This window comes from Dermochelys coriacea, chromosome 4 (assembly GCF_009764565.3).
Source record: "Dermochelys coriacea isolate rDerCor1 chromosome 4, rDerCor1.pri.v4, whole genome shotgun sequence".
Classification (NCBI taxonomy): domain Eukaryota; kingdom Metazoa; phylum Chordata; order Testudines; family Dermochelyidae; genus Dermochelys; species Dermochelys coriacea.
The window spans coordinates 100,033,663-100,057,389 of NC_050071.1; the positions used below are offsets into that span (position 1 = coordinate 100,033,663).

A 23,727-nucleotide genomic window follows, 5' to 3' on the forward strand; every position below is an offset into this window, starting at 1 on the left:
CATCAAGAGGTTTTCAAACTTGACTCACTCGACCACTGCAAGGTTTATTAAAGGTCTATTCAACCTTTTTCCTCCTGTCAAGGAACCTACTCCACCATGAGATCTGAACTTAGTGCTCTGAGGAAACCCCTGTTTGAACCTATGGTAAACTTCCCGCCTTCATTTGTGCCTTTGAGGAATTGAAACTAGACAGTGGAGGCTGTGTCCACCCAGAGCGTAAACAGACTGTAGCCACACTTGCAGGTATCTGAGGTGGAGCCTTGTAAATGGGGTCCCATGATTACTTGGGGGCATATGACCCAACAGGGCCAGGCAAGGCCACATGGACATAGGAGGGCTGCTGTAAAGCCTGTTGATGGCTAAGAAACTGTTGTCTTGTAGGTGACACCACATCCAGCCTTTCTTCAATAAATTCTGTAGTTTGTGTAAATACCAGGGTGGACTTGTCCTGTTTCACTCTGAGACCCAGTCTCTCATACAGGGCCAGAAGTTTTAGTTAGAAAATGAGGGTATGTTTTGTCATGACAGAACACTGTAAAAGTAAAGTAGGTCAGCCATCAGGGCACCATAAGTCTTTTAGTTGTACATTTTATTTTTATATACATATATCTCAAACCTGGTCATTCTTTTTCTACCCAGTTATCTAAGATTCTGGAGAAATTAAGCTTTTGAGATTTCTCAGAATGAGAGAAAGTGTTGTTTACGTAGGTTGAGCTATAAAACAAGTTCTGAATACGATAATGTTTTGAATAAATATGTTCAAATATTTAAAAATCCAATTTTTTAGAAAAAGTAATGGATGGGGAGCCCTGAAAAACAAAATGTTAGTGAATGTATTTTAAGATGCATCTTAAGATGTGTTACAAGAAGCACCTTATATGAAATGGCATAAACATGCTATTGTTATTTCTCATAAAGAAACAAAAGTGGAAATCATTTTGTTTGTTGGTAATCCATTATGCATGTGCAAAAAACATTTTTTGGTTTTGCTATGTATCTACAGGTTTTGTCTTTCACACATCCTACCTCGTTCCACTCTGCAGAGACATATGAGTCTCTCCTGCAGTGCCTCAGGATGGAAGATGATAAGGTAGCTGAGGCAGCTATTCAGATTTTCAGAAACACAGGCCACAAAATAGAAACAGACCTGCCGCAGATAAGATCGTGAGTGTATTTCTTCACATACTGGTAGTGCCTTTAACACTTAAAAGTCTGTCCCCTCCTTTAACCTATTCACCATGTTGCTACTAAAATAATCTTCCTTTCCTGTTGCTGTGAACGTGTATGCCTTTTACCCCACCACCTTGATCCCTTCACTGGTTCCCTGTCTCTTTTCACATTTAAACTCCTTGTCCTCACTTTATTTTTATGTATTTGTTGTAGGTTTAGTATAAATACATTATTAAAAAATCTCCTTAAAATATACACTTAAAAAGCAGGATCTAGTCTACCTCCCATTTTAAAATACCAATAACAACAAAGATATCATAAAGATTTAATTTAATCCCCCAACATTATTTCTACCCCATGCTTTCCTTCATTTTTTTGAGAAATGGAGAAAAGTTACCCCCAAAGGTTAAAAACTGGCTATTATGGACCACGTTGGAAACCACTTTCAAAGATATGGGGCTCTAACAAAAACAATGAGGAGCCCGGTGGCACCTTAAAGACTAACAAATTTATTTGAGCATAAGCTTTCGTGGGTAAAAAAAAAAACATTTCTTCAACAAAGAACACCTGCTACCTGTCAGTCGTGGGTTCTGTCTCAGGTGCTTCTGCTAACTATAACTGCCTTGAGACATGAGGGGAAAGAGAGGCAATTTCTTCAGCAGTTTTCAAGCTGCTTAGGACTCTGTAAGTCAAAACCAACACCTTAAATCAATCGGGAAATCGGTAGGCAGCCAGTGGAGATCATAATGCATAGGTTTCATGTGCTTATGGAAGGAAACAGTCTCACAATCTAGCCACCAAATTCTGCAGTGGAGAGAGTGGGGCGGGGCTGAAATAAGGTACGCCAGCAGTTTTGCCAGTGTAAGCTGCATCCACGCGAGGAGTGTTTTGCCTGTATAGTATACCAGTATAGCTATACTGACAAAGTGCTCCTAGTATAGACCTGGCCTTAGGGTTTGACACCTCCAGAACATGTTGTGCTCCCATTGAGACAGATAGCTATGACTTGAATTTGAGCAATTTTATCAGACATGAAGAAATTCCCTCAACTGGAGATACTTGATTAATGAACTGAGCAAAAATTTCCTCAGATTAACCAAGCAAACTAAACAAGATTTTGCAGATATGATGGTAGAAGCAAAGAACCATTTCTTTGCCTCTCTCTCAATTACGAGATAGGAGTTGCAATTTGTCAGATTTGAGTCTAGATTTGCACCACCGACATTGTGGCTATCTCCTCTTTTGCTTTGGTTGTTGCAGGCCCTCTATAATTCAAGGTGAGCTGGGAGGCAGAAACTGTGGAAAAGAGTCCCAGAGGGCACTTCATTGATGATTGAGGAACGGAGTATTACAATAGTTCACCAGTCCATCAGTAGTAGTCTGTCTGAGGAAAGGAGTTCTCCCTCAGACCCTTTTGGAACTCCTCAGGTCCCTCTAGTTTCTGAGAGAAGACTATCAAAACAGGTCCCTAGCCCAGACAAGGGAGGTGAGCCCCAACTCGAAATCAAATGAGCCAGTGGTCAGTCTGTGACATGGGGATAACGTTGAGAATCTCTACCTCCACTGGAATCCCAAACACCAAACTAAGTATGTGCCTAACTACGATTTGTGCCCATAACCATTTGGGATAGCTCCTTGGTGACCATGAAATCCTGGGTTTTTCAGATGACTCATTGTCTGTGTGGATGTTAAAGTTACCAAGCACTATTGGCCTTGACCACTCCAGTGCCACCATAGAGAGGAACCTCAGCAGATCCCAAAAGGACTTCATTGTACAATGGAGTGATTGATACACAAGGGTCAGTTCCAACTTAATTGTATCTCTGGACTCGCATATAAGGTGGAGCTAATTTACCCCCTGCCAAGTCCCTCACTCTCATCAGAGAGGGTAGAATCCTATTTCTCATGTGGCTACAGAAAAAGGCAAAGGACTCTTTACTCTCCTCCACAGCACTGTCACCCTTGCCACATGCCAGACGCACACAATACACACACATTTTCAATCCACCTCATCAGCAAACAGCATGCGCTCTGACCCCAGAGTCTTTTCTGAGCTGGGCAGGGTCCCTAGGGTTTCTCCTAGAGCTCCTGCTTGTGAAGATTGGTTTGGGGCACAATAGCAAGAGTCATTTTCAAGGCACTGCATGACCCTTTTCTGGATTCAACCTTACTACTTGTATTGTACTTTATGCTCTGCCCACTCTTCCCTCCTTGATGTTCTTTGTTTCCTTCTCCCACTCATTTTTGTGCCCTGTTTCATGCTGCTTTTTATGTGGAATGACCTCCCTTTTACAGTGCATGTTGTCCTCAGTCTCAGCCTTAAAATCTTTACTCAGAGCCCACTATTTTTATATAGCTGTACACAATCACCCTCTAATCAACATGTATTTCAAAACTTCATTTGTTGCAATACTAGTCTGTCCCTTTTTTCATCTATTCACTGTTGTTTCCAAAGATTATATGATTTCTATTGTAAATTTTTTGTGGCAGAGATAGGGTCTCTATTTTCTGTAAAGCACAATACGAAGTTATGTCGCTATATCAATATTTAAATAACATGATTTTTGTAAGACCACTGATAATTTCAAGAGAGTACGGCCATTTGATACATCCTTCTTGGAAATCTCATGTAATCCCCATTTATATTGGCAAGCTCACAATTATTTTGAATCCCACACTATCTTGTTTCCTTATTCACTTAATTAAACCTACCATGGAAGACTTAGCTAGTTAAGAGGGAGTTATTCAGGCAGACATCTGTAAATCACCAGCTTGGAATACTCTGCTCACATTGTTAACATACGTTAGCATTTTTCCAGTTTTTCTACTTTAAGGGAAAAAAACAAATCTGAGACTTCATTGTTCCAACTTTGTGAACACTGCTTCAATCTGTTCTTGCTACCTCTGCTTCTGTAAACGGAAATGGCGAATAATCTATTTATTGGTGAAGTATATTGTGCTTTACAATAGACTTTCTTTTTTTAACATATGATTCAATTTCTTGATGAGGGTCACTTGCTTAGTTACATTTGTCTCATTTCAGAGTAGCAGCCGTGTTAGTCTGTATTCACAAAAAGAAAAGGAGTACTTGTGGCACCTTGAGACTAACAAATTTATTAGAGCATAAGCTTTCGTGAGCTACAGCTCACTTCATCGGATCTAATAAATTTGTTAGTCTCTAAGGTGCCACAAGTACTCCTTTTCTATTTGTCTCATTGTTATCCTTCCTGAACAGCTTTCAAAGAGAGCTTGAAGCTGAAGATTTTTTTTCTGTGATCAGGGACCTTCATTGGTGAAGAGTTCAACCAACAAATATTACTGGAATTATTTTTTTGTTCATTATAAATGTTATTTGGAAATATGTTTAATTTTTGCAGGACATTAATTCCTATTTTGCATCAGAAAGCAAAGAGAGGTACTCCTCACCAAGCAAAACAGGCTGTCCACTGTATACATGCCATATTCTCAAATAAAGAAGTGCAACTTGCACAGATCTTTGAGGTATGTTTGCCAAATTTGGTATAATGTGTTTATTGAATTTTGTTCAAATAATTTGGATCTCTTTCACTTTTAAAGTTGCAATTAAGAAAACTAACTTAATCTTGATTACCGTAGAATCCATGCATAATTCAGGAGCTGGGAGACTGAATTGAACCCTTAGTGCTTGAACTCTGTGCTTAAGCTATGTTTCCAGTAAAACTTAGGAAAGAGTGCAAATACATGCTCTTCTCCTACCCCCAGTGACACTGTCTGGACACTGAGTAACACTTCTAGCATACACAGAGAAAATATCCCTTCTCAGTGTTCTGGCAACTATTATGATGAAAGGGAAATACACATCACTTATGCTTTGATAGAAGGCTCTGTTCACAGTTGTTTTCTAGCTTTGCCTTCTAGTGCTCTCCACCTAATTGTGGTTAGGGTAGTTACTTCTGTTCACAGTGTAACTGGGTTCATTTTAAAATATTAAATTTCCATGTAGCTGTGTTATCTGATTTTTTGGTCTTTAGCCACTGCACAAGGCCACCCATCCTAAAAATAGCTAATATGTTCAATGTCTGAGAAATTCTTCTACTGAATAGGTTAGAACAGAATGGAACCATTTTAGGTCTTCTGTAGTCCAGCATGCTAACAAGGTGTATTCTATATGAACTTTAACATCTAAACAAGTGGACTAATTTACAGAAGTGCTGAGCTCCTATTTATTACTTTGAAATCTTAGCTCCTCTAGAAAATGAAGCTACTTAATTAGAGACACAACTTCTGGTACCAATATTTGAAAATTTGGGCCTAAAAGAATGATACTGAGACATTTCACTTGGGATGCTATGAAAAATTCTGTGACTGATTTGACATTCCTAGTAATGCACAGAACTTCCATCGGGTTGCAAGAAATGCAGAATCAGGTCTTATCTATACAGGGACACTTGGCAAAGTTAACCTGAATTAGCTAATGGCTATTTAAACTGCGTTAAACCCATGTGGACACTCAATCAGAATTGAAATTTGGTTAATTTAACTCACCAAAGATAAATTGAAATAAGGACATTTTAATTCTGAATGAGAGTGTCCACATTGGTTTACAGTAGTTTAACTACTGCACATTCAGTTCACATCTAGAGTTGATTCAGATTAATTTTCCTGAGTGCCCCTGTGTGTACAAGCCCTCAGGTCCCTAGTTAGAAAAAAAATAAAATAAAATAAAAAGGCTAATCTTTTATCACTGGTATAATTTCACACACTATAATTCTGTAATTAATATAGCTATTTTCACCATCCTGTATATTGCAGCGTGAAATGTTTCATAGACAAAAAGTTTTCTTGGTTTCATGAAATGATGTAATTTGGGAGGCAAATGCAGTTAATCAGCAGTCCAGTAATGAAATAAGTTAGTTCATTAGGCTGTTCAGGCATGCACACTCAACAGTTTATATAATTAAATGGAAATTTTTCTTCCCCCAGCCTCTTAGTAGAAGTTTGAATGCTGATGTTCCAGAGCAACTTATAACTCCATTAGTCTCTTTGGGCCATATTTCTATGTTAGCTCCAGACCAGTTTGCTTCTCCAATGAAATCTGTGGTTGCAAATTTCATCGTGAAAGATCTCCTCATGAATGATAGGGTAAGATTTAAGTCCTTCCTTTTCTTTGCTTATGTTTGAATCTCTGTAAGCTATACAGCTGTTAAGTTTGTGTGATTAGGCCAGTGAACCCTTAGTGTTCACTAAGAATATGTCTACACTGCAAAAAAAATTAATAATAATAACAACATGCAACACCAAGTCTCGGAGTCATGGGGTCCAGGCTGTGGGTCTAAAAATAGTAATGTAGACATTTCCACTCAGGCTGGAGCCCGGACTCTGAAACCAAGCAAGGGAGGAGGATCTTGGAGTCTGGGCTCCAGCCTGAGCAGGAACGTCTACACTGCTTTTTTCAGCCCTGCAGTTCAAGCCCCAGGAGCCCGAGTCAGTGGACTTGGGCTCTTACACTTGGTGCTCTGAGTTTTTCTTTTCAGTATACCCTAAATGTTTAATATGTTGGTATAATCTTTTACATATGGGAGTTAATCTAATCTTTAAAATCTTTGTTTTAATTTTTTACGTTTTTGTTTGTGAATCCATCTTTAAACTTGTATAATATCTGTAGTCAACAGGTGAGAAAAATGGGAAATTGTGGTCCCCAGATGAAGAGGTTTCCCCAGAAGTTCTAGCAAAGGTGAATTTTTTTTTTTGTATCAAGATGTGCACAATATTTGAAATAAGACTTTAGTTACTTGTTAGCATATCACTGACATCTCTAAACACTACCAATAGAGAATATTAAAAGAAATATTGCCAATTAATTTTGGTTACATTTGTCTTTTAGAATAACCTAAAAACTTATGAAATAGCTTAATTTCTGCTAAACTAAAATTTGAGAGAGACAAGGTGGGGGAGGTCATATCTTTTATTGGACCAACTTTTGCTGGTCAGAGAGAGGCAAGCTTTCAAGCTCCACAGAGCTCTTCTTCAAGTTTGGGAAAGGTACCGTGATTGTCACAGCTAAATACAAGGTCAAACAGATAGTTTAGCATAAGTAGTTAGCACATATTCTAAGGCAAGGATAGTCAATAGGTAGACTGTGGTCCAAATCCAGACTGCCAGACTTTTTTCGTTGGACCGGGGGAGCAGAGGCGATGCGTGCTCACGTCCCCTCCCCCCCATTTCTCCAGATGCCTCTGGAGGGTATGCCCAGAAGTGAGGAGGCAGCACCTGCCCCTGGCAGCAGTGCTCTTCAGCAGCAGGGAAGGCAAAACAACCTCATGTTGGGAGGAGGAGGAAGAGCTTAGACAGCCCTGCTGCTTCTTCCCTCCCTACACTGCAGGGACACATTGAGAGTGCTGCTGCCAGGGGGAATGCTGCTTCCTCACAGTCCCTGGAACCTCCCACCCTGGCCTAGTGGTCCTCGGAGCCTTCTCCAGCCCCTCGATCCACCCACTTCCCCGCTCTAACCGGCCTCTTTCCCTACCCAGTCCGCCTCCAGTCACCCATTGCTGCCACATCCCAGCCTCCCCCCATCTCCCCAGGGCTGTTATTTGGAGTCTCCTTGGTCCCTCCTGCTACCTGGAGCCTCCTTCCTGCCATGCTGCTATCCCAGCCCCCAAAGGGTCATCGCACCACTAGCTGGATCATAGTCCCAAGAGCTTCACCTCCTGGCTCTGAGCTCAAAAGTGCGCGCACGCGCACACGCACACACACGCACACACTGCTGCCCAGATCTGATTCCTCTTCCCCCTGTCCCATCTCTGCTAGTTGGCTCAAATGGGGACAAAGACAAGCGTTTGGAGGGGGCAAATAGCAATGCCAAGTGGCTCCGTGCATCCCGGTTTCAGTTTAAGGAAATAAGGTCACCTAACTCTCAGCACAGGGTGGGCAGGAGCTAGGAAAGATAACTGGGGGGATAGGGGAGGGAAGCTGGGGGTGGTGAGCTCTGGCCTTGATTATACGTTGACCAAGAATTTTGGGGACCTTGACAAAAAAAAAATAGACTACCCCTGTTCTAAGGGACCATTCAAAGTGAAGTGGCCCATTAACACCTCTGTAGTCATAAGGCATTAAGGGGGGTTAGTGGGTTATAGGTGGTTGTAATAAGCCGTAAATCCAGTGTCTTTATTAAAACCATGATTTTTAATATCTAGCAGAGTTATGAATTTAAGCTCATTTAAGATTCATGACTTTGCTAGACACTAAAAATCATGATCTTAAGTGTCTTTATTATTACAAGAATCTGTAACTCACTAACCCCCGTTTTTGTCCTGTGACTGCAGTGGTGTCAATGAGCCACTTCACCTTGAATAGTCCCTTAAAACAGGAGTTTTCAACCTTTTTCTTTGAGCCCCCCCAACACAGTATAAAAACTCCAGGCCCCAGGGCAGGGGGGGGAAGAGACATTCTGGGCTCCTGGCTTCAGTCACCAGGTGCCGGGGCCTCAAGACTTTAGCCCTATGGGGTGCAGGTCTTTAGCCATGGGGGGGTCCTTGGGGATCTGAACTTTAGCCATCAGGTGGGGCTTGGGGCTTCAGCCGCTGGGAGGGGTGAGGGGGGGGCTTGGTGCTCCAGGCTTCAGCCCTTCAGGGTACATGCACCAGGGCTCAAAGCTTTAGCCCTGGGGATAGTGCTGGGGCTTGGGATTCACCGTGACTCTACTCCTGGTTTCAACCCCTCAGGGAGCCCCATGGCTCGGGGCTCCAGGCTTTAGCTCCACAGGGAGCACCGGTGCTCTGGGCTTCAGCCCCACTGCTCTGGTTTCAGCCTCGCAGGGGGTGCCGGGACTCAGGGCATCCACTTTTCCAGATGAATAAAAAGTTTACTACTTAATTCTTTTACATTTTAAAGTCTGCATTTTATTGAGCAGTAGCCTACACAGATTATATTGATTACAATAGATTTTGGTGTTTTACTTACCTTAGTTGCTATTAAAGTGATCTATTTGTTTTTGTGTGTTCATCTTTAATAGGTGCAAGCAATTAAACTTTTGGTACGCTGGCTCTTGGGTATGAAAAACAACCAGTCTAAATCTGCAAATTCAACACTCCGGTTATTATCAGCTATGTTGGTCAGTGAAGGAGACTTAACAGAACAGAAGAGAATCAGGTCAAATTATGTTCTTTTCTTTTTCAGACTCTTTCATCTATTTTGTTGTAGAATTTCAGTGAATATTATGAATTTAGGGTTTTTCAATAGCTGAAGGAGGATTTTTTGCAGGATTTTACAACACATGCAGAGAACAGGATAATGAGGCAATGTAAAACAGCTGGTCAGGGAGTATAATTATAGTTGCTGAATGGCATATATATAAAAAGTATGTGTGTTGCTACCCCCAATCTAAATTTAATAGCAATCTAATCCAAATCCTGTAGACATCTTGATGCTTGTTTAGAAAAAGGAGTAAAAGACCTCTGGGAACATCTTTCCATTTTTAGGATAGATTGATCAGATTTAATATGTTTAAGATCCTGGCAGCTTCTGTTGAAGCTCCCAAGGATGGGATCACTTCATACCTCCAAACAAATAGACCATAAATGGGGAAACGGAGGAAAGGGAAGGAAATTACTGGAACAAAAATATTAGATTCCATTCTTCCAGAATATTTTTTATAATTTTGTGTTTTTGTAATAACTAAGCTCTCATTTTGTTTTTAAAAAAATTAGCCCTTTTGATTGTGAAGAAACACTGATTGAAGAATACTCTGCGCTTCTATAAAGCCTTTCTTCCAAAGATCTCAAAGACCTTTGCAAATATTAATTAATCCTAATAACATCCTTGTGAGAAAGGATTCCCATTTTATAAATGTGTTGTCTGGTGCCTTGTTTACTCAGCTAGTCATTAGCAGAGATAGGAAATGGTGTTGGTGCATGGGTTCTATCTTAATTATGATGTATTACTTCTCCATTAAGCCAGCCTTGCAGAAATATATATTCAGACAGATAACAACAAAATGCTAGTTCCACCCCCTCAGTTAACTTCAAAGCCCAAATACACATTTCTGTGTACATGGTCATTTTGAGGGGCTCTCTGATATCATAATTATGTATCCTATATAAAAGTCTAGATTGTATAAAACCATTTAAATTCATAAATTTGGAAATCTAAGTAACAAACTACAAATGTGGTACCTTTCCTCCAGCCTTGAGGATAGCCATATGTGTACTTTTTACTGTTGCTAGAGGTTTCTGTTACAGAAGGTCCCATCTTGCCAGGAGATCCACATTAACAGATCCCCATTGACTTCAGTAGATTGGAATCCACCTTCATGATTTTTCTTTTTCTTTTTTTTTTTTTTGTTGCAAGATCAGGACCTAAGTCATTGTCAGGAGCTTGTAGAGTCATAGGTTTGCCCTGGATCATTGCAGTCCCCAGTCTTTTACAGAACTGAAGTGCAAACCAAAGACATACAATTTGAGCATTTGGAATACTGTATGCTTAGACATATATAACTTTTTAATGTAGAATTTAATGTTAGATGAGAAAAAGTTGTATGTTATAGAAAACTTTTATTTGATAATTTGGTTCTGGGATTCTGAGCCACCAGTCCAGACTAACCTCTTTGTTTTTTACTGAGCCCATCAATCAGTCTGCCACTAACCAGATAATTTTATTGGGAACTCCTTTCCTTTTATGGTAGTACAAGTCTCCACTTTCTGTTGAGAGCTTCTTCCTCTTATTCAAGGGAAGAAAAAAATTGAAGTGAAAGTTGCCAGCAGGTGTGAGCAAGAACTGTTAAACTCTTTAATCGACTAATATTGTTTTAGGATGAAAAAAGGAATATTTTACTTATGAGTATATAACCTTCTGGCAAGTTACAGAAACAAGTAACTAAAGAAATAAACCCTGGAAAATATCAACAATAAACTTGAAATACTAGATATTACACAGTGGAAAAAATAATTTAAAAATGAAACTTGTAGTATCAGCCTTTTGGAGTCAGTATAGCAGATGATGCCATGAAAACTAAAGAAACTTAAACTAATTGATTCTTTGAACTTCTTATCAAGTTGAAATAATAATTTAAGGAGAAAAGTCATCTTCATATGATTTCTTCCTAGCAAGGTTAGTTTAGATTAAGAACCTAAAACCATATTGCTGACAGCTGGTTTACAAAGGTTCTTATTCACAATTTTTTAATTGAGTGGTCTTGTAAAAGAAGGAAAAAATTATACACAAAAAATTTGAGTATATGATTTTTCTTTTATGTTTTATAGTAAATCAGATATGTCTCGTCTCCGACTGGCTGCTGGTAGTGCCATAATGAAGCTTGCACAGGAACCTTGTTACCATGAAATAATTACCCCAGAGCAGTTCCAGCTCTGTGCACTTGTCATTAATGTAAGTAACTGCTCTTGAATTATGACGTGACTGTTAACAAGACTATATTGCAGTCCTCACCACAGAGCTCTTGTTGATGGTACCCTTTCTGCAGTGCAGCTTTTAAAAAAAAAAAAAAAAAAGTTCTGAACGCTTCAAATATCACATTATGTCTATTCATCTTTTTAAAGTATGTCCTCTTACTACCCAGTTTGATAGCTTTCTGTAATGTTTAAGGGACTAAGATTTTTATAGTGGCACTGTTTTGTGTTTTTGCTACTTCAGGATGAATGTTATCAAGTGAGGCAGATATTTGCTCAGAAGCTTCACAAGGCGCTTGTGAAGTTATTGCTCCCATTGGAATACATGGCAATCTTTGCCTTGTGTGCCAAAGACCCTGTGAAAGAGAGAAGAGCACATGCCAGACAGTGTTTGCTCAAAAATATCAGTATACGAAGAGAGTATATTAAGCAGAACCCTATGGCTAATGGTGAGTACTTTGGTAAAATGTATTCAAAGTGTAAACTTTGAAGACTAAACTTTATGAGAAGCTTTTAAAAAATTAAGTAAATGATCTTGTCTAGCATTTTGCACAGAAGTATGTTTTCATAGTGATTTTTTTTCTGGTTCTTACGGAGTTAGTGCAACAAATGTAATTAACTTATTTTATCTAGCAGTTCCCTTTTCCTCTTTATTAAGTATTTTTCTGTACTCTACCAATAATTATATTTTAGAATACAAATTGTTACCTTTTTAGTTATTAAGCTATCTGTTCAAATCAGTTTTTTTTCTTCTACAAAAATAAAACCATCAAGTTCTGACTTGTTTGGGTTTTCTTTTTGTAATAAGATGAAACAGCTTTATAGTATTCTTGATGCATTAAAACATGCAAGCTAATATGTGGATGTATAAAACTTAGCATTGCATATTCATATAAAAATAAGTTGACTGATATTCTGGGGTTCTTATTCTTTCTGCATGTATATTTAAGTTGCTTATGTGTTTATTTTATTATTACAGAAAAACTGTTATCTCTGCTGCCTGAATATGTGGTACCGTATATGATTCATTTACTGGCACACGATCCAGATTTCACAAAACCTCAGGACGTTGATCAACTTCGTGATATCAAAGAGTAAGTATCAAGTCAGTCCAGAATAGTTGAGACTAGAATAATTTTTCTGTGTTGAAAATTTGAAGCTGAAGCCATCACTCTTATTATGAAGAACTATCATTAAGATTTATTTTCTTAGAAGTGAATAACTGATCTTGGAATGAAAGCAACAGCTATCTTTCTGCACTGTGTTCTGAAAGCTGAAATGGCAAAAGACGTTTCTTCACAAGTATAATAATTTAATAAATGTTTTAATTTAAAAAACCCAAATTTATCATTTTAGATCCACTCACTCAGGCACATCTAATCCGTGGAAAATGATACAAGGACAGCCATCTTAAGTGCACAGTGTTACAAACTGTAGATAACTTTTTATGCTGCTTAAGAACTCTGGTTTGTAGAAACTGAATGTTTTGTAATAGGACATTGTTTGTTCTGATTCTCAGTTCAGTTTTTGTTCTGTTTCCCGGAAGTATTTGTAGTATTCCCCCAAAAGTTGACACCATTAGAGTTATTATGTAATGTGCATGAAAACATTTATAATTTTTGAAATACCAATTTTTTAAATTATACATACAAAATTATTATTATTTTTACTAAGTGTCTGATACTTGAGAAAAATGATGATTCTGGAATCATGATGCTGCTTCATCCTTAACTTACACAGTTGTGTGTGTCTATGTGTAACTTACTAGCATGTTATGGTAGGATCACCCATTGCCCTGAGATTCTTGCTGTACTTAAGTAAGGCAGGCTGACTGCATCTTAGTATTGTTAGCATAATTTGTTATACATCATTACCCCATTTATCATCTTCACTGGTTCCTACTCTGTACCTTCTGCATCATCCCATATATCTGAAATAGCCTTTCTACCTCTTTTGAAATATATCCTGTATCCTTGAAATACACCATGCTTCCTCTGTCTCTCTTCAAGGAACTTTTCAAAACACACTCATCCCATTAAGCATTCCAGCTGTAATGGCTGCTCCCTCCACCCCCACTCCCCTGTGGGTATGTTTTGCTTTTCCCTTGTGTTTTCATTTATGCCTTGAGACTTTAAGACCTTTAGGACAAACACCTGTTATCTTTTTGGCACTGACCTTCTACTGTAAAGCATGGTATAACTATGTGGTGCTATAGAAATAATAAAAAGCAATAAATGTCTGGTATAAATAGTCCAATCCACCCATTTCCTCTTCAGTCTTTTTTGCATCTTTCACCTAGACATTTGTAGGGTGCCTCAGTCTAACCCTGACTTCTGAGTTGCCTGACTCCCCTCTGTGCAGAAAACGGAGGCAGCTGAAGACTGTTTGTCCTACCATGAGCTCTGCTTTTTACCCAAGACTCACCTGTCTCTGGCAGCATCTGAAAGCACTCCCACTTTCTGGAATGTACTTTCTCGCCACAGATCCTGAATAATAGTGAAGGTTTTAATTATTGGCTGTTAAATTAATACTCCCTTGGAGGAGTACTTTTAGTGCACAAAGCTTTTCTAGGACTCCCTCTTGGAGCACTCTTATGTGAATTCTCTTCCCATACAGAGTGTCTGAACAAAAAAGTGACCATTCCAAAAAAAGAAAAACTCTGTTCTTCTTTGAGTACCTATGGGTACTCCACATAAGGTGGGAATGTGCCCCACTTGCCTTTGATTGGACACTTTTGGTACCAGTGCCCATTCAGTTTGCACATGCATCCTAGCTATATACCTGTACAGAGTGTATATAGGACTGTGACAGACAAATCACCCTCAGTTCCTTCTCAACCACTTCAGCCTGAAATAGCGTGTCTAGCATTGCCTGGTTCTTTAGCTAGCTTACTCTTTCTTAGTTTTAGTTAATTAATTAGGTTAGCGAACTAGGTTTTGTTTTATTTTTTTAGTTGTCTTGTTTTTCCCTTCAGAAATTCCTAATCTCTTCTTTTCTCCTCCTCATCACCACCCAGGCTGTCTCCTTCCCTCTAAAGGTACATTTTCTTCCTTGGGACCTGCTTAAATCTTGAGGGTGTAAATGTTGCCTCACTTGATTGGAGTCGTTCCCAGTAAGTGACAGCCACTCTCAATGTATCGTTGCTTAGAGAATACTCACATTCCATCTATATGCACGATCTGCTCAATGTTCAAGAGTAGGTCTAGGAAGAATAGGGAGATAAAGTTTCATCTCTTCATGATGGAGCTCTCCCTTCCACCTAAGTCAGATCTAGGTCTGGATGCCCTCCCTGTACATCAGTCTTCCAGTGACCACAGTGCCCTGTCAAACTCTACAGCTCAGTTACCCGCCAGACCTACATGAAGGAGACCTGGGGAGAGAATGCAAGATCTTCCACTTAGAGGAGCTCCAAATCGCCTCAAAAAGATAACCCGTAAAGACCTCCGACAGAGACCTCCCGTCCCAAGAAGGGTACTGCTGAGGTTTCAGGTGTTCTCAGTATTGAGGGTCTCCCCACATCCAAATCCTTGAGTACTTCTTAGTTTTACGGTACCTATTGGTTGGTACCAAAGCCCCTAAGCATGATCAAAGGGCTGGGGCATTGGTTCTCAACCTATGGCCCGTGGGCCACTTGTGGCTCAATCAGCACAGAGCTGTGGCCCATGAGATATCCTCAGGCCCATACAGGTAGTATATATATATTTTGTGTGGATGTGGCCCACATAACACACAGAGAGCTACATATATGGCTCACAATGGTAAATAGGCTGAGAACCACTGTGCTAGGGACTCTGCAGCAAGGAAGACACTACCAACTACCTCTACTTCCTCCTCACTGTATATGGTACCAAAATAGACCAGTTGGCTAGTACTGATGCACCCTATACCATCCTCAGTACTGCAGGGATTCAGATGCTCCAGGGACTTGTTCCTCTCCAATTAACCCAAGTCTTCCTTGTTGAGTGTGGGAAGACTCGTGGTACTGCTGTTTTATGTATCCCTGGTACTACACCACTCATTGGTACTAACTGGCTTCCTGGTAATTATTGGAATAGACAGATAACCTGCTTCCTCTCCACCAGTGTTTGCACTCCCTACGACCATGAAGATGATAGCTCCTCTGACTCTGAAAATTCAGTCCAAGTCCAAGTCCATGTCATTATTAACCCAGACCTGACTCCTCTGGAGGCTTTTCTTCAAGGGATACCCCAATGCACAGACAGCCTCAAGTCACTCCATATCCATCCAGGTCTGACCGAGCTTTGATACTTTCCCCCTTCCCTTATGGCCCCCCTCAGTGGCCATATTGGGATCCTTGGGCTGCTTATCATCAGTTTTCCAGGGCACCTAGCTCGTGGATTGAGTGGCCAGAGACAGCACTTTGTTCCCTTACATCCCTCCACATCAGTCCACAGCACTGGAGGAATCATTTGAAGAACAAAAGAAAAGAGCTGAGGAGGCTCTCTCTCAAATATAGATTCATAGATACTAAAGTCAGAAGGGACCATTTTGATCATCTAGTCCGATCTCCTGCACAACACAGGCCACAGAATCTCACCCATCCACTCCGACGAAAAACCTCATCTATGTCTGAGCTATTGAAGTCCTCAAATCATGGTTTAAAGACTTCAAGGAGCAGAGAAGCCTCCCTCAAGTGACCCGTGACCCGTGCCCCATGCTACAGAGAAAGGCGAAAAACCTCAAGTGCCTCTTCCAATCTGCCCTGGAGGAAAATTCCTTCCTGACCCCAAATATGGCGATCAGCTAAACCCTGAGCATATGGGCAAGATTCACCAGCCAGATACTACAGAAAAGTCTTTCCTGGGTAACTCAGATCCCACCCATCTAATATCCCATCTCAGAGGATTAGGCCTTTCTACCCTGAATATTTAAAGGTCAATTAATTACCAAAATCCCATTAACCCATCATACCATCTCCTCCATAAACTTACCAAGTAGAATCTTAAAGCCGGATAGATCTTTTGCCCCCACTGCTTCCCTTGGAAGGCTATTCCAAAACTTTACTCCTCTAATGGTTAGAAACCTTAGTCTAATTTCAAGTCTAAACTTCCTGGTGGCCAGTTTATACCTATTTGTTCTTGTGTCCACATTGGTGCTGAGCTTAAATAATTCCTTTCCCTCTCCGGTATTTATCCCTCTGATATATTTATAGAGAGCAATCATATCTCCCCTCAACCTTCTTTTAGTTCGGCTAAACTAGCCAAGCTCCTTAAGTCTCCTTTCATAAGACAAGTTTTCCATTCCTCAGATCATCCTAGTAGCCCTTCTCTGTACCTGCTCCAGTTTGAATTCATCCTTTTTCAACATGGGAGACCAGTATTCCAGGTGAGGTCTCACTAGTGCCTTGTATAACTGTACTAAAACCTCCTTATCCCTACTGGAAATACCTCTCCTGATGCATCCCAAAACCGCATTAGCTTTTTTCACAGCCATATCACATTGGCAGCTCATAGTCATCCTATGATCAACCAATACTCCAAGGTCGTCGTCCTCTTTCATTACTTCTAATTGATGCGTCCCCAGCTTATAACTGAAATTCTTGTTATTAAACCCTAAATGCATAACCTTACACTTCTCACTATTAAATTTCACCCTATTACTCCAGTTTACAAGGTCATCCAGATCCTCCTGTATAATATCCTGATCCTTCGCTGAATTGGCAATACCTCCCAGCTTCGTATCATCTGCAAACTTTATTAGCACACTCCCACTTTTTGTGCCGAGGTCAGTAATAAAAAGATTAAATAAGATTGGTCCCAAAACTGATCCCTGAAGAACTCCACTGGTAACCTCCCTCCAACCTGACAGTTCGCCTTTCAGTAGGACCTGTTGTAGTCTCCCCTATAACCAATTCCTTATCCACCTTTCAATGTTCATATTGATCCCCATCTTTTCCAATTTAACTAATAATTCCCCCTGTGGCACGGTATCAAATGCCTTACTGAAATCTAGGTAAATTAGATTCACTGTGTTTCCTTTGTCTAAAAAAATCTGTTACTTTTTCAAAAAAGGAGATTAGGTTGGTTTGGCACGATCTACCTTTTGTAAAACCATGTTGTATTTTGTCCCATTTACCATTGACTTCAATGTCCTTAACTATTTTCTCCTTCAAAATTTTTTCCAGGACCTTGCATACTATAGATGTCAAACTAACAGGCCTGTAGTTACCCGGATTGCTTTTTTTTCCTTTCTTAAAAATAGGAACTATATTAGCAATTCTCCAATCATACAGTACAACTCCTGAGTTTACAGATTCATTAAAAATTCTTGCTAACGGGCTTGCAATTTCAGGTGCCAATTCCTTTAATATTCTTGGATGAAGATTATCTGGGCCCCCCCGATTTAGTCCCATTAAGCTGTTTGAGTTTCGCTTCTACCTCGGATTTGGTAATATGTACCTCCATATCCTCATTCCCAATATATTTTCATCCTCCCCTGATGGGGCATTTCATGCCCCTGCACAACCCTGTCACATGTGGATGATTTCAGACAGTTTCAGGACTTGACGAAGAGAGTCTGCTAGGATCCCTTTCACACACACCCCTAACTACCCCCCCATCATCATTATAGTTTTGGCTTGTAGCCCTTCTAGGATGGAACATACCATTCAGCATAGGTGGACTTCCCAGGAATCTATACTCCATGTCAACTTCCTGGAGCTCAGAGCAATCAGATATGCCTGCCATTACTTCCTGTGATTAACGGGGGACAATCCTTCAGGATAATGACAGAAACAGGGCCAGTATGTACTAAATAAATTGAATGGGGGAGCAACTTCCTCTTCCCTTTGTGCAGGAGCAATGAAGCTATGGCAGTGGTGTGTAGTCTACTGCATCCTCATCGCTGCTATATACCTGCCCAGCCTCCAGACCACCACAGCACCTGATCTGAGCAGACACTTCTGTCGGGATCATGAGAGGGAACTCAACAACTATACTTGAACAGATATTTCTCACCTGGGACTTACCAGAAGTAAATCATCTTGCCACCGCCGCCAACAGGAAGCATAAAAGTTGTTTGAGAGGTTATCTAGGTTGTCACTTCCTGTTGTATACCTATCCTCCGACACATCTCATCCACAGAGTCTTAAACAATATCAAGCAGGACAAAGCCAAAGTCATTTTAATTACACCAACTTGGCCAAGACAGGTATGGTTAGGGTTACAGCTGTCATGGTGTTCCATTCCCCCTGTGGGAGGGTTCTTGGTCTTAGCTTATCCTACAACTTCTAGGTTCATCAAAGGATTATCTAACCTTTTTCTGCCTGTCAGGGAACCCACCCCAGCATGGGATTTGAACTTGGCCTCAACTCTCTGAGGACACCTCCCTTTGAGCTGTTGGTCAGGTGCACGGTTTTACAATTATGCCTGACGATGGTTCTCATCTCCACTTAAAGAACCTTTGAGGTAGGGGCTTTGAAGGCTGATCCTACACAGTTTTTTTTTAAAGATAAAGGTATCTCTCCGACCACATCCCCAATTTTTACCAAAGTTGACCTCAGATTTTCCTATCAATCAGATACTTCAACTGCCAGTCCTACATGTCTAGGTAGGAAGCTGCTCTTCATATCTTGGATGTTAGGAGATTGTTAGGAGACGTTTGGGTTGGTCAGAATTTTAGGGCCTCGCCCAGATTCTGTTTCTTTCGCAGACAGAGATAAAGGGGTTCTGATGTCCACCCAAAGACTCTCCAAATGGATTTCAGGTTGTATTCTCTCCTGCTACAAAGCTGCTGATGTTCAGCATTGTCTCAGAGGTATATCCTGTTCCACCAGATCTCAGTCGACCTCTGTGGCCCTACTGAAAGATGTACCTGTTGCAGAAGTCTGCAAAGTTGCCACATGTGCTTCCATCCATGCTTACTCAAAGCACTGTGCCTTAGTGCAGGCATCTCAGGCAGATGCTGCCTTTGGGACTGCTGTCCTGCTGATGGTCTTAGACCGGGGTAGTAATTATTTTTTGTCAAGGTCCACATTTCTTGGTCAAGGTATAATCAAGGTCCAGACCCTAACCCCTCGATTGTCCCCCAAGCTCCCCAATTGCCCGCCAATTCCCTACCTGGAGAGTAGAGTGAACTTATTTCCCTAAATTGAAAACAGGACATGCAGAGCTGGCCTGAGCCAACTGGTGTTACCACTTACTCTCCACTCCCAAACATTTCTCTGTGCCCCTAATTGATCCAGGTAGCAGAGATGGGGTGGGGGGGAAGAGGAGTGGGTATGGGCTAGGAGCTGGGCACCAAAGCACAGTGTGAGTGTGTGAGAGTACTTTTGAGCTTGGAGCCAGGAAGTGAAGCTATTGAACTATGATCCACCTACCGGTGCAATGCCCCTTTGGGGGCTGGGATAGCAGAGTGGCAGGAAGAAGGCTCCAGGTAGGGGGAGGGGCCAAGGATACTCTAGTTAGCAGCCCTGGGCAGATGGGAGAAGGCAGGGATCTATATTCCCTCGCGTGCTTGGGCAGCTGGGCAGGAGAGATTTAAGTGCCCGTGAGTATAGCCAGCAGCATGTGGTCAGGTGTCCCTCCCTCCATGTTGCTCCTTTCCTGCAGCTGCTCCCAGGACCCTCCTGCTGGCTGTGCAGAGCAGGGGGGTAGTGGGCACTGGCGGGGGAGGGAGTAGATGTCAGGGTGTCCCCCTGCTCCCATACCCTGATCTCCGCAGAGCAGGGCAGAGGGGACAGGCTGGCTCAGGAGGACTTGGAGCTTCTGAGGTCTGAATGGTGAGTGTGTGAGTGCCTTTCTTAAAGAGATAGTGCACTGTTTATGAGATTTTCCCCAGCAGCTAGCTCACACAGTCAGTCTCTCTCTTTCTCTGCCCATGTACCCTGTCTCCACAGAACAGGAGAGGGGAGACAACAGGGCTCAGGACAGAGCAGGAGAGCTTTTAATGAATGTCTTAAAGAGACTGCACACAGCTTTCCCCAGCAGCCAGCACTCTTGACACACATACTCTGTCACACACACACACACACACACACACACACACACACACACACACACACACACACACACACACACACACACACACAGACTCTGAGAGTGTCTCTCACTCACACACACACTCTCTTTCACACTCACCTCCCAACACATACTTGTATTATTGTTGTTGGTACTTCCTGCAATACACATATATTCTCTATAATTTTATTCTTTCAAAGTGTTGTTTTAATGTTTTGACTGGTCTATACATTTCATAATGTTTATTTCTCTTACACTTAAATTTAATTCTTTGAGTAGTGAGTTCTAAAATACCAAACCTGTCCTGGCTGGAGTAATTATTCCTGTGATAACTTTTTAAAAATATATATTAAATCTAAGCTTTTTGTTTCTACTGGTGGTGCACATAGGTACATACCTCAGTGCACATAACAAAATTTATTCCACACATGGATGGAAAAAATTAGAGGAAATATTAGCCGGGATGTGTTAGAAGTCACTAGGAGGGTGGTGAAGCACTGGAATGCGTTACCTAGGGAGGTGGTGGAATCTCCTTCCTTTGAAGTTTTTAAGGTCAGGCTTGATAAAGCCCTGGCTGGGATGATTTAGTTGTGGATTGGTCCTGCTTTGAGAAGGGGGTTGGACTAGATGACCTCATGAGGACCCTTCCAACCGTGATATTCTATGAAGTGGGTGGCTGGAGGCGGAGTGGGGAGGGAGGAATAGGCTGGTTTGGGGGGCAGCTGGAAAGGGCTCTGGGGATTGGCCCCAAAGGACCAAAGGGGTGGGGAGGACACAAGGCCAGGGGAGAGGCTCTGGGGACCGCTTGGGTTGGGGGGCACGAGGCCTGGGGGAGGGGGCAGGGCATGCTGTGCTTGTTGCTCTGGCACAAGCAGATTCTGCAGAACCTTGTCAGGCTCTTACCAGCCAGGTTCCCCAATAGGGCCCGGGGCCCACAAGTTGCAGCTCCATGACCCAGCCAGCCCCTCTGTCTCCAGGAAAGCAGAGAAGAATTTGAATTAGAGCCCAGACAGCACTGCCCTCTGATTGGGCTGCAGCATGAGCATGTGATACCTCATTGCTGCCTGATTGGAGAGCCAGGGCGTAGTGGAGACACATTAGGCTGCCTGCGGGTGGGGGGAGATGCCCCCCCCGACATCGCTTCTTGCCCCCTCTCCATCCCTGCACTGCTCCCAATGCGGTTGCAACTGCATGAGCAGCCACCTGGGGACACGACTGCATCCCACAGCCAGCCCACTGCTGGGGGGCCCTGTGCTGTGGAACAGGCAGGGCTCCAGCCCAACTTAGCTTCAGCCCATGCGGTCCACTGAAAAGCATCTGATGGTTTGGATTTGGCCTGCGATCCACCTGTTGACTACCACTGGTCTTAGACCATGTTCCAAAACATCCATTTCTTTTTAAAAGAACTGCTGACAACTCACCTGAAGTGGAGCATTCATAAGGACATTACTAAAAGGAGGAGGAGAGGTTACTCATCTGGTACAGTAACTGGAGTTCTTCAATATTTTTGTCCCTTTGGGTCCATCGCTACATGCTCTCCTTTCCCACTTCTTTGTGGTAGAGAAGGAAATGAGGGCAATTCGCTTGTCACAGCCCTATATGCCCTTGGGTGCATATATAGACCGAACAGAGACTTCTATCAAAAGTCTCCAATCAAAGGCCCCTGGGACACTCACTCACCTGAAGTGGAGCACCCATAGGGACAAACATGTTTAAGAACTCCAGTTACTTTACATAGTAAGTAACCTCTCCTTGTATGGAGCAAGGAATGTTCCATTCAGGCATCTGACAGGAATATATTGCTGAAAAGTCTCCTGAAATAAATCCAAAACCCCTTTTCTCTAAAAATAAAAATCAACAATACTCCTACGAAACTCTGCTTAGAGTCCATCCTAAGGTATTCCCATAGATTCCTGCTAACTTGCAGAAGCAGGCTGGCATTCTTTTCAAATTGATTGATTCTGACCTGGTTGCAAATGCCCTAAATACAACAGTGTAAAGAAAATCTGTGATTAGCTAGAGATTCAACTATATTGAGTTGACATACATTCTGATAGACCAGACTCTAAGATGCTCCTCCAAGATATTCAATGATGGTGTAGCCATGTTGGTCGCAGGATATTAGAGACGCAAGATGGGTGAGGTAATATGGTACTCCAACATCTGAGACAGATGTCTTTTCCCTTTGAACACACATTTTCCAAGGAATCTGTAGGCATTAAGGTAGCACAGGGATAAACCACATTCATTCCACTCTGACCCACATATCCATAATTTTCAGACCTGAGATTCTGCTAAAAATCTGTTTTTTCAAGGAAGATCACATTTTGTTTTTATATATTTGACTTAGTTTGAAGTTTGACTACTTGTGCATGATCACCTATTTACAAAGTTGTAGACAAGGGCCTGCATACACCGGAAGTTGATGATACAGGGAGCAATCAAAATCAAGTGTGTTCTTAATAGCTGTGCACTCTTTTGAGAATCTTTAACTGACAATACTGGGTTTCAGAGGTACTTGATAAGACCAGTTTAAGGATCCAGCCTTCATAGATTCATAGATACTAAGGTCAGAAGGGACCATTCTGATCATCTAGTCCGACCTCCTGCACAGCGCAGCCACAGAATCTCACCCACCCACTCCTATGAAAAACCTCACCCATGTCTGAGCTATTGAAGTCCTTAAATCATGGTTCAAAGACTTCAAGGAGCAGAGAAGCCTCCCTCAAGTCAACCATGCCCCATGCTACAGAGGAAGGCGAAAAGCCTCCAGGGCCTCTCCAATCTGCCCTGGAGGAAAATTCCTTCCCGACCCCAAATATGGCAATCAGCTAAACCCTGAGCATATGGGCAAGATTCACCAGCCAGATACCCAGGAAAGAATTTTCTATAGTAACTCAGATCCCATCCATCTAATATCCCGTCTCAGGGGATTTGGCCTATTTACCCTGAATATTTAAAGATCAATTACTTACCAAAATCCCATTATCCCATCATACCATCTCCTCCATAAACTTATCGAGTAGAATCTTAAAGCCAGATAGATCTTTTGCCCCCACTGCTTCCCTTGGAAGGCTATTCCAAAGATGGTTAAAAACCTTCGTCTGATTTCAAGTCTAAACTTCCTGGTGGCCAGTTTATACCCATTTGTTCTTGTGTCCACATTGGTGCTGAGCTTAAATAATTCCTCTCCCTCT

The 23,727-nt window shown here is 41.7% G+C and overlaps 1 protein-coding gene across 1 annotated transcript in view; it reads left to right on the forward strand.

Moving 5' to 3' along the window:
- Nucleotides 1-23,727, forward strand: part of PDS5A (PDS5 cohesin associated factor A) — a 183,707-nt gene that overhangs the window by 136,661 nt on the left and 23,319 nt on the right. Inside the window, 8 exon segments of the mRNA XM_038399415.2 lie at nt 994-1,164; nt 4,548-4,671; nt 6,133-6,291; nt 6,815-6,883; nt 9,164-9,300; nt 11,409-11,532; nt 11,797-12,001; nt 12,532-12,646. Coding sequence (XP_038255343.1) covers nt 994-1,164; nt 4,548-4,671; nt 6,133-6,291; nt 6,815-6,883; nt 9,164-9,300; nt 11,409-11,532; nt 11,797-12,001; nt 12,532-12,646 — 1,104 coding nt within the window.